The 11,673-nt window shown below is 38.8% G+C and overlaps 1 protein-coding gene and 1 long non-coding RNA gene across 2 annotated transcripts; one reads left to right on the top strand and one right to left on the bottom strand.

Annotated features, from left to right (window-relative positions):
* The first annotated feature begins 274 nt into the window (after positions 1-274).
* LOC148802627 (uncharacterized) lies at positions 275-10,758 on the top strand. The gene is made up of 2 exons (XR_016082607.1): positions 275-948; positions 9,396-10,758. It is a non-coding gene; the product is annotated as an uncharacterized LOC148802627 (long non-coding RNA).
* On the bottom strand, positions 9,197-11,469 carry LOC104611131 (transcription repressor MYB5-like). Its single transcript, XM_010278061.3, has 2 exons — positions 10,371-11,469; positions 9,197-10,060 (listed from the first exon to the last, which is right to left on the bottom strand). The coding sequence occupies exons 1-2, from the start codon at positions 10,679-10,681 to the stop codon at positions 9,427-9,429; spliced, it is 945 nt and encodes a 314-aa protein (XP_010276363.1). The 5' UTR covers positions 10,682-11,469; the 3' UTR covers positions 9,197-9,426.
* Positions 11,470-11,673: the final 204 nt, after the last annotated feature.

Below are 11,673 nucleotides of genomic sequence, written 5' to 3'. Positions count from 1 at the left end.
CCCGGGTCAGTGGCTTGCTAATCAAATCAACATTTTTGGCCAAAAGATGGTTCTAGGGTAAAACGGAACCGGTCAAGTCCTAATTTTTCCAGTCTGGTTTTGAAAACCATGGAAATTTGCGAAACTCCTTAAAATCTTCTTCCTATCAACTCTCTGTTTCTCTTATTTCCTATTAAACCAAACACAACCTCAGTATAGATATTTGGATTGAACCCCATCTCATTCTCCGCAACCTACTTCAGAGGACCCTGAGCCTGAAGTCTGCAGGGTCAAGAGTCAAGACCATGAATGCAACTAACCATCAAAATGACATAAATGACCTTCACCTTATAGCTTATGGGCAGTTGAAACAAGAAGGGCAGAAATTAAAAACGTAGAAAATCAGAAGAGAAAGGTTGGTTTGGTCCGTTAAGCATATCGGACCCTCAAATCCTCTACAGGGTTGGAATGTTTGGTTGGGCGGCCCTCTCTCTTGTCATACACTGTTCATCAGACCCATTCTTCCCCAATTTCCCAGGCTCAGAGACCCACACCCCACTAAAGCTACCGGTCAATCCAAACAAACAACTTTACCCGCCTATTTCAGTTGCCCATTCATCTCTCTCTTGCTCTCTCTTCCCCTCTCCCTCTCTCTCTCCCTCTTCCTCTCTCCCTTTCTCACTCCTCAACGTTCATGCACATGCTTCTCTCAATCTCTCATCCCAACGGAGATATTGACAATGCAGAATCCCAGAAGCTAACATTTCTTATATCCTCTTCGTGCTTGGACTCTCTGTGGATTTCTTCACCTACTTGTTCTGCTTGCCGAGATGCCCATCATCCCCACCCCACACACACCAGTCTATTTCTTACTGATACTCTTTATCGATGTTCATGACGGGCGTGCTCAACGAATTGGGTTGCGATTGTTCTGGAATTTGGGATGCTGGAGGGGGAGTCTGTTCTCCGGTGAGTCTGTCTCAACTTGTGCTTTGCATTTGCATGAATGATGAATGATGAATGATGAATCCTCTTGTTGGTGTTCTTATTCGTTTAAAAGGAAATTATTTTGTTGTTCTTCCTCTGTGAATATACAAAAATTGTCTCAAGTGAACTTCTGTAAAATATCCTGCATCAAAACAGAGAGGCTTTCAGTGATGAGAATGTTTATAGGAATTCAGTTCATCGCATCCCCTGTTTGCTAGTTTCATGTTAGTTTGTGGCCTGTTTTGAATGTTTGTTTTAGAAGAGGTTAGAAGATTTGCAGAGAAACATGGATTCATCTGAGCTGTTGTTAATGAATGTTGTATTCTCTCTCTAGATTCATGTGAACTCTTATGAACAGAAACTGAAACTTCTCTCTCTCTCTAACAACTACGAGCAATTTGTCTCATAAAGAATATGAAACTCAAAATCACTTTGGAGACTGAAAATGTAGTTTGAAATAGAGGGTAGAACGCTTGGTAAAGGGTGTTTTAGGGAAAATACTATTTAACACAACCAGATAGATCACTTGCTTTCGTCCTAGTTGGTTTATTAATTATAGGGACAGAAACCGAGAGAAAACCATGAGAAAATACTATTTAACACAGTGATCATTTCCCCGATTTGCATTGTCCACGTGGCACAATTACATTAATTCATTACCACCTGCTTTCTGGGTCTGGGTCCCACCCTAGTTTAGGGAAAAGCTTGTATTGGGCTATAGGGCAGAGGCCCTATAAAATATGCATGCACTCCAAAGAAGAAACCCAAAGCAATTATGGGTCTTCTTGTCCTAGAAACTGTAGATACTTAGGCCACGTTTAGCAGGTTAACAGAATCCATTCCTGGCCATTTCTTGCTGAATTTGGGCAAGAATTGGATGGAATAGCGATTGATTGGACCAAATGGGCCCAAAGTAAGGTCCATTCTGCCCAAAAAGGCATGCCCAAAAGTCATTCCACGCTTTTTTTGGCAAACAAAAGTCATTTCACACTTGGACAAGACTGAGGATCTGTCCTACACAGCACCCATTTGTCATAGTCTTCTAGTGTAGCCAATCATGTAGGACTATCTGGTGGTGGGCCTTCATATGGGCTCATTGTTCATTCCTTGAAACCCCAAGATTTATTTGAGTGATCTCTCTCTTCTTCCTTTAAGCTATGTTTGTTTTGAAGGAAAATGTAGGAAAAAGAAGGAAAAGGTAAGAAAACCTTTACAATCCTTATATTGGTTTCTTTGTCTTTTCCATCATTTCCCTACCTTTTCCTTCAAACCAAGCATGGCCTTAGGGGACTGATAATCCGAGGAAGAAGAAGAATACTAGAGAAGTGTTGATTTGATTGGACGCCATGGTAGTAGATATCTTCAGACCTCAGTTACAGAAAGGCCAAATGTTTTTAAAGAGTTGAGCAGGAATAGAGAAACCATTCAGCGTAGGTATCAGTGATCCTATTCATGGTGGGCAGTAAAGCTTTAGTGCAAAAGTCAGTTGCTAACCGGACAAACGGCTGTACCCAGTAACCAATGGCTTTCTAACTTCATGTGGCCACCCCGGTTTGCCGGTTTGCAGGTGGAGCGAGCCATCCAACGGTCATTTATCAGATGCTTATTGCTTGAAATCTAACAGTCAGACTGAACCGTTGACCATTGGCTATTCAAAAAACGCGGCTACCAATTTGTTTTGGTGTAGATTCTATGTATCTCACTTCTGTACTTTGTACTCGTCCCCGCCATACACCCAGTATCAACCTTTAGGCACGGGCCCACCAAGGAAATTCTTTTATTTTTGTAAAAACAAGGTTTAGGTCAATCAAGTTGGCGTTCCACCTACTTCACTATCCACCACTCAAACACTCGTGGACAAGCAACCCCCATCTGCCGGTCACAAGTAAATAAGACTGTTAGTTTCAAAAGGGTCAACTCTGAATCAGGTCACGCATTTCATAAATGCTCCAAAAACTTTTTTCTGTTTCCTATTGGAATTGGGATCTGCATCTCAACCCGGTTTGAGTTGGGACCGGGTTTTTTTTTACTTACCGACCGATCCAGATGTCCCTCCCATTACCAGTTTGCCACCTCCCCCACGGCCCCACTTTGTTGTATATATGCTTTTCTTCATGGGATTTTATTTAGGTTCAGTTTGGAAGGAGTACAAATACAAATATGCAGAGCGGAAAATCCTGTAATTTATATTATTTTGTATGTATTTGTATTGTATATATTTGTATTTGTATTCTTTCTAAACTGAGCCTTATGAGTAAAGCAAATCTCTTATTTTCTTCATTTTGATGCAAATAGCATAATCAAAGCATTAACCAAGTTAAGGCTTAAAGTATTGATATGATATACCCCATACCACATATCATATCAGGTGTATTATAAACGAATCGAGGGGTGACTTATTGGTATGTTAGCTGGTTTGTTCTAGTATTGATACGAAATCGATTCTTGCAACTACCGATTTAAAAAGGGGGATTATTAGTAGTGTGTGACACTAAATACCAAAAAAAAATTCTGGTGTATTATATCATATTGTTTTATTTAGTTTAATTATACAACAAGTAGTGTAATACCAATCAGTTGGGATCCTGTTGTGACCGGTATCCCTCCTTGAGTTAATAAAGAGGATCAAGACTGTTTTATGGAATATTTGGAAAATGAGTGTGACAGAAATGCAAATGCTTAGAAGGATGAGTGGCAAAACTAGAAATGGTAGTGTTACAAATAAAGTCATAAGAAGGAACCTAAGAATAGCTCTAATAGGTGATAAAATGAGAGAAGGTAGATTAAGATGTAGGTTATGTGCATAGATAACAACCTACAACTATGGGTGCAATTGAGCTAAGTCAAACTGAACTTTAATTTACATGTCTTGGCTCGATTCAACTAGAATACTATTAGGCTTGAGCTTGAGTTTGATTCAAACTCTATTCCATGGTTCAATATTGGTTCGACTAAATATTTGATGAGCTTGAGTTCGGCTCCAAAGCTCAAAAATAAATATATTTTTGTATTTTTATAAATATATATATATATATATATATATATATATATGATAGATTCTTTCATCAAAAGATGATAGAATATAATATATAGTATATTCTTATATTTTATATAGAATATAAAAAAATGTTTTACATAAAATAATATATTTTCATACTATTATAAATTATATTTTATATTATATATGTTAATCAAGCCAGGCTCGTGAGCTGCCGAGCCAAACTTTTTATTGGTCAAGCTCAAGTCTGAATAACTAATTGAGATTACCTTGAATTTGAACTTGATTAGAGTCAAACTTGAATTAAGCCTAATCAAACTCAAGCACAAACTATTCAATTAGAGCTCCACTCAGTTGCAACCCTACCTACAACACTTATTAGGAGAAGTGATTTGTTATAAGTTGAATGGGCTAAAAGAGCTAGGGGCAGACCGAAAAGGATTTGAGTTGAAGTAATAAGAAAAAATTTAAGCTCCATAATTTAATTGTGGATGTGTCATGGAAAATGAACAAGATGGGATGATGAACAGGATTCATGTAGTCAGACTCCATATAGTTGGGATAAGGTTTAGATGATGATGATTAGAGAGAGACCTCTTTGTACACTCAAAAAACGGTGCCTTTTTTTTCTGTTTGGAAACGTTCCTGCCAAGTAGGATGTTTCCTGGAGCAACAACAACGTTTTCTGTTTGGTACCAATGCCCCAGGAAACGTTTCCAGCACTAGTACCCATTATCTAGTGCCACGTCACTGCCACCTCACGTCCATGTTGGCAGTAATGAGTTGCAGCTCCAAGAAATGCCAAATTCGGCGTTGCTCCAAACCATGCCTTTCCGATTTCCAGGCATGGTTTGGAGCACCGTTTTTTATCGAAAAATGATTCCAAACAGACACCCATTTCCTAGAGCACCGTTTTTCTGACGTGGTGCTGATATGGCACCGTTTTCTGGAGCAACAGCAATGATGCCAAGCAGACGCTTAATCCTCCCATGCATTCAAGGAGAGGATGGGCATGCCTTCATCTTCTAGATGGTATTAGAATAGTGAGGATTCCAATTCAACATCTTCCCATGTCTTCATCTTCTAAAGTAGTGGGAAAAGGGCTATATATGGTCAATGTAATTAAGAAAGCAAATTACTTCAAGCTGTAACAACTCATTCTTAATTTGTCTAATGTAGTTCTATTAGGATGTGTTCTTACTCAATCCCCTGGCTCAAAAATAATGCTTAGAAATAATTGTAAGTTCATATCCTATCTCTAACATTCATTATTTTCTTATAGTTTTTGAAACTCAGCTATATTACTTACATGTAGGACATAATCCACATAATTTCCAAAACCACCTTCCACTACTTTTTGCAGCTAGTGTCTGTTGTTCTAGTAGGCAGGCGCACTTCTTATTGAGTATCTCGCCCCACCCACACACAAGAAACAAAAAAGGAACGCCCTCCAAAGTAACCATAACCTATCATTAACCCTCCCAACTTTTCTAGTCTCCAGCATATGTAGAGAACTTTCTTTTATCTCTTCTCTTAGGTTTAAGAAATTAGCATACAGATGATAGTGAGTAGTTGGGTCTCATTCCAAAATGATAACTTCATCATGTCATTCATCCATAGTTTACTTAATACAATGAATGATATTTGAAGGTGTGGAAGTTAACTAACATTTGTTTCTCATCATAAAGGATTTAGTAAACATAATTACATTTAACAACAGCTAAATAAAAAATTTCAAATAGTTCTTAATCAAATTACAAATACTTTAGCCATATGATGAACAGATACCCTGAAACGATTTGAAACAGTACCCCTCTTTGATTGATGTGGCCAAATTATAAAGGCTAGCTAGAATGCATACTTTGTCCATGTAGGAAAGTTATGGATCTCTTCTATTTCAAATTTTCTATATGCATAAAAGTGAAAAATAAAATCATAAACCATAGTATTTTATTTTTTTTTTAGTTAAAATGGTAATGTTATCCTCTTAGTTAATAAACATCATTAGTTGCATTGATTATGAATGAATTGATACATATTCAAGAGGACATTTCAAGGTGTATGCTTTTTGTTGATGATATCATATTAATTGATGAAACCCGACCGAGATGGATTGGATGCAAAATTAGATTTGTGGACAAATGAGCTAGAAAGAAGAGGTTTTTAAATAAGTAGGACAAGTGTAGTGTAAATTTAATAATAATAGCATTGGCCATTGCTTAATTAGTATGATGGTAAAATCTTGGGCTGATAGGTGTAAGAATGCAAGTTATAGTTTGTTTGTGATGGCGATTTTGTGCCAAAATAATGTCCTAGGTTAGGTTCATATCCACTCTATCCCTTCCAAGACCCCAAATAGCTAGGACCAACATAGGGTAATGGCTCTATAGGAGTGGAAATTAGAGTCTATTAGTATTAGAGACAATTAAGGTAGAAGTTTCCTATAGCATGAGAGCAACATGGACAAAATGGAGTTGGCCCTATGTAATAGGAGAAAACCTACTCAGTCTTAAAGAAAATTTCTATAAAATTGTTATAGTTTAAGGCTAGATATTTGTTTGGAGTAAAGCATATCAGACAATCAAAAAACATGTCCAAGAAAACGATTTTAGCAAAAATGTGCAAATGTTGAGATGGAAAAGTGAGAATCAAAGATAAACCCACTTCTAGGAACTTAGAAATAGCTCTAATTAAGTAAAAAAATGAGAAAAAATAGACTAAAACTGCATTCGGCACTCCTTATTTTAAGGACTTATCTCCTTCTTGCAGTTAAGATGCCCTTATGAACAACCAAAAAGGAGATAACTCCATAAAATAAGGAATGCCAAATGCAGCCTAAGATGATTTAGTCAAGTTCAGATAAAATCTCTATAGCATCACTAAGAAGTGATATATGAGTTTTGAGAATGAGAAGAGTTGGGACATGGGATGAAGTAGTGATGAAAGATTTGACAGCCCAAAATTTAAAATTTTAAATGGAAGTTAACAAGTGGAGCCATGGATCATGATTCAGGTAACCAATCCCATATAGTCTGGCCCATCCCCCATCGCCTTAACCCCCAACCTTGGTGGCAGCGGGATTTGATCTCAGGTCTCTGCAGCAAATAAATCAGAGATCTTACCAACTAACCCACCATCAGTTGGTTACTTAGCTGAGTTTGAGTTGAGTTGTGTAAGAGACAATTATAGAATTGTAATCTATGCTTTCTAGTTTAAAATAGATTAGCTTTCCTTTTAATTTATACCCCACTTACTAGGTTTAACGGCTCCTTAATCTTATAGCTCCTCCCCTTATCACCACCCCATCTACCCTAAGTCATTATTGTTCAACCGAAGTATACAAATCTCAACATCTTCTTGTTGTTGCATGTGACTTGAAAAAAAGTCCAATCATCTGTTCATGTTTTTGTAGAGAATCATGAAGAATTCAACTACATGACAATTATAAACATATATAGATCTACCACCAAGTGATATCATGTCAGTTTTGTAGAAACTAGCTAGGGTGTTATTAAACTATCAAACCCTCCAATTTATTTTCATGCTAGCTCTTCCTAGTCATCAGTTACTTCTGAGTTCTGACTGATGTATATGCAGTTCTGAGTGTTATAAAGCTTTAGCATAGAATAACCCATTGGCTTGGACAATCAGTGCATACATTTGCAATATATCTGAGGTGTATTATTTGACATTTCAACTCAACGCGTCACAAGACAGACTTACTTCAACTATTTTGGGCTGGTTATACAAACCTTCACCTTTCTGCTCTATCTAGGCCTTCATATCAATCCTCACCTTCTTTTCGGCCTTCTCATAGTCCTTTTATAGCGTTTAGCTCATAAACTGGTCTTTACGTTACGACCCATTAATTAATTGTTAGTACAAAATCCTAGATAATAGCCCCCAGGCCATCTATAGGCTCAAAATCCTCATGGATGAAGAGAACAACCACAATGATGATACTAAATGTGCTGATTGGTAGCATTAATTTCCGATTTCTTTTATGGGTATTTTTTCCATGGTTAATAGTTTTGAAGCACAAATTCTTAGGGCTTAACTTCATTTCTTGGTTGATAAAGATCACTGGGCATGAACAAAAATTGCATGGAAAATCAAGAATTCTCCGCATGCATGGTCAAGAACAATTAATACCTTTTTTTTTGTTCCCATAACGTGGTCGTCAGTGTGGTTTCTATCTTTGGATGTATAATAATGATGCATCAAAGTTGTGCTCTTTAACTGTCAATAATCGAGTTAACCTTCTTTAATTGCTCAGTGAATATAGATCCCAGCATCAAAAGTAGCCGGCTATGTATTTCACCAAGAATAGTCTTTTTTGCTTGTTTTGAAGGCTCATGCATGTAGACAGGTTCTAGAGAGCTTGGGAGGATGTTCATCTTTTTTTTTCCCTGAAGCACAACAAAGAAATATAGCTATAAGGATAGCCATTAATTGCACTTCATAGGGTGATAGGAAATTAAAGTTATGGACCCATATATATTGCAAATTCGAAGGGGAATACTGTCTCTTTAAACCACATAATAGAAAAACAAAACTAAAGAGATACATCATACATATCATCGTAGCAAATGAATGAGAAGATACAAAATAATCATATTTGTACTTGAAAACATAATGCAACCTAAAGTTGCAAAAATGGAATACGTTGAATTTCTTTTGGATCAAACAATAACTTCATTAATGGAGGTAATACTTGCACCCAATACTCTTCTCTGAATCTAAATTATCCTGTTCTTACTATTAGTATGTTTTTCTTTTCTTTGAAGGCACTATTAGTACGTTATTTTGCTTGATGAAAGCATCTATGTGCATGACATATCTATAGTAGTAGATCATCGAAATTCATTTAAATAGATCTCCTATGAACAGGGTCTTCTACCACTTAGCCAGTATCGCATTAATTGAAGTCAAAGTCACTCTGAACGTAAAATCACCAAATGATCTTCATCCTTACCCATATTGATTGGAATGAATAATCTGGTAGTGGATTAATTGATAGAACTGTATTTGCATTAGAGCTGCATAAGGTAACATCTCTACGATGCCTTGAGCTTTGTATCATTAATCATTTCATAAGATCACTCACTGAACCAGGCGATGTATTCAGATCATAAGTTGATGAAGTTGAAAAATTATCAAGCTGTTCTTCATCTCTTCGTTTCTGTGTTATTTATTGTCAAGCTGTTACCAAATCTCTGCAACTATATATGATTTGAATCCTCACAGCGAAAAAATTGTAGTTTATTTGCAAACAAGTAGATGCATTCATTCATCCAAATTTCAAAGCAGTTGTTCAATCTTCAGCTTCTTAGAAACAACAATAACAGATACAACAACATTAATACATATAAGATACATGAAATAGCAATCATCAAACAGTTTGATTTGATCTTGATCTATTCACTCTCAGAGCAGGTTCTTGCTGAGTGTAGACAACTGATTCATAGGCGCTTATCGACGTGATCTACAAACCGCTTATGCTCGTCTTGGCTAAAAGCAGCTGTGGAGGATGTGAGTGGAGATTCCCAGATTGCACCATAGCCGAAAGCCTGTGCAGAAGAGACTAGATGATCAGGAGGTGCAATCAGATGATGGTTAGGTTGCAGCTGCTGATGCTGCTGGTGTTGTTGTTGGTTCCCGAACATGTCCTCGTTTATTAATGAATTCAAGAAGGAAGAGAAGACTTCATCAGTGCAGCAATCGATATTATCCTCTCCGTGGTTGTTGCCGATTATGAAGCCATCAGAATTCTGCCAGTTTTCTTCGTCTTTGCCCACTTCCCGACTTTGGTCCTGATCCAGACTCATCTCTCTGAAGCATTCCTTACCCTTGTAAGGCGTGGTTGCACCACTGCAGAGCCGTGGTACGGGATTAGGGTTAGGGTGAGGTTGAAGTTTTGGTGCAGGAGGAGCAGCGTGGACATTCTCCTCCGAGGAATTAGGGTTAGGGTTCAATGGCTTGTGCGTCCTGGGATCTATTCCTTGGTTGATCAACTTCTTACTGAGATGAGTATTCCAGTAGTTCTTGATCTCGTTGTCCGTTCTTCCTGGGATCCTCCCAGCAATCAAAGACCATCTGCAGAGAACACCCAGAAAATTGAAACAGAGAGAACGTCAGAAGATTTACTAACTACGTGGTATATCATCATACGAAGCAAGGGAATGGGAGTGCAACGACGAAACCCTAAAACGAAGGTGGAGGTGCATACGCAAAAATTGAAAACCCTAAAAGTTGTTCTATTGGTAAAACAACTGTAACTGGAGGAATGAGACGAGATTGATCTAAAAGGATGGTGCAAAGTGAAGTGCATAGAGAGAAAAGAAGAAGAAGGTGCAGGTGTAGGTGTAGGTGTAGGTGTAGGTAGGTCGTCGACTCGTCGTAGTACCTGTTGCCAAGGAGACGGTGCAGACGCAGGATGAGATCTTCCTCGTCAGGTGCGATCTGGCCTCGCTTAACGGAGGGTCGGAGATAATTCATCCACCGGAGCCGGCAGCTTTTGCCACAACGAAGCAGCCCCGCCCGCTTCGGCAGCGTCCGCCACCGCCCCTCGCCTTCTCTCTTTATGTAACTGGCCAAAAGCTCGTCCTCCTCCGGCGTCCACGGCCCTCTCTTCAGACCCACCTTGCTGCAACACGGCGTCTTACTCGTGCTCGACGATGCCGCCGCCACCGCCGCCGACGAACTCGGATTCCTCATCTCTTTTCTTATCTCTCTACTTCTCTCTGTATGCCTCTTCCCTTTTTCTCATGTGGATTTGGTTTCCTTCCTTTTTATACGGCTTTCGCGAGTGCAGGTGGACGTAAATGGATGAGGAAGTGAGGTGGAGAAAACAGAGAGAAACCAGAAATATGTGGGACCCACCATATGATACAGACAGTGAGTCAGTACTAGTTTACAGCGCAGAAATACAATGTTATCTCTCTCTGCACGTGCCTCTTCTTTGTGCCAAACCTGAACGATAAAAAAGGAAGGAATCACTGGAAGAAATGATAATCTGCTTTGCATCCCATCAAACTAAATAACTAATTGTGGGTTCTTCGGGTCCTACGAGAGATTCCCATCATCCAAGGGTATTGGGTTGTTCTCCCGATCCCCTCCCAGTTTAGTATCAGGATTTGAGTACAAGAGATCAGCTGGACCTTTTTCGCCACTTGACTCCTGTAAAAGCCGTTGGATTGAGATCCCAACTCGATTTTGTAAGATGTGGGAGCCTGAATAGTGTTTTATGGTCGATCTGTCGTACTTAACCATGTGAACCGCTGATCTGTCGATCGTGGTTTAGAGACAGCACGAAAGTTGTCAAAAGACAATCTGTGCTGTGAGTCAACAGCCTCCTTTCCCAGGCCATCCGATCTGTGGACTCCTGCTGACCGTTGACCAGATCTTCTCTCAGTGACTTTCAAGCAAATAGAGAATCGTTAATGGCATCAAGATCCGATCTGTGAAGTATGTATGGACTATGGAGCCCAATACACAGATTCATTCTCTCCTTGGACGGCCTCTTTTTTTGTATGTTAGGCGTCGTGGGTCGTGGCACAATTTCTAGCCAAATTGAGTTCACATGATGGGTCCCCGTCTTGATGATTGCACCTCGAATAGCACAGGCTGTTTTCTTTCAAACAACGGGTTCGACTATGATACGGAAAGATATGATATCTGAAAAAATTAGATTCATAAACGTGATAGCC

Source organism: Nelumbo nucifera, chromosome 2, assembly GCF_055504915.1.
Source record: "Nelumbo nucifera cultivar China Antique chromosome 2, China Antique-T2T, whole genome shotgun sequence".
Taxonomy (NCBI): Eukaryota; Viridiplantae; Streptophyta; class Magnoliopsida; order Proteales; family Nelumbonaceae; genus Nelumbo; species Nelumbo nucifera.
Note: the sequence above shows the minus strand (reverse complement) of the source record. Positions and strands in the feature narration are given on the sequence as shown.

Excerpts from the sequence above, each read along its gene's own strand:
- LOC104611131 (XM_010278061.3), bottom strand. The coding sequence starts at position 10,681 with ATGAGGAATCCGAGTTCGTCGGCGGCGGTGGCGGCGGCATCGTCGAGC. Across the intron at positions 10,061-10,370 it reads CACCGTCTCCTTGGCAACAG|ATGGTCTTTGATTGCTGGGA; the intron begins GTACTACGACGA and ends TGTTCTCTGCAG.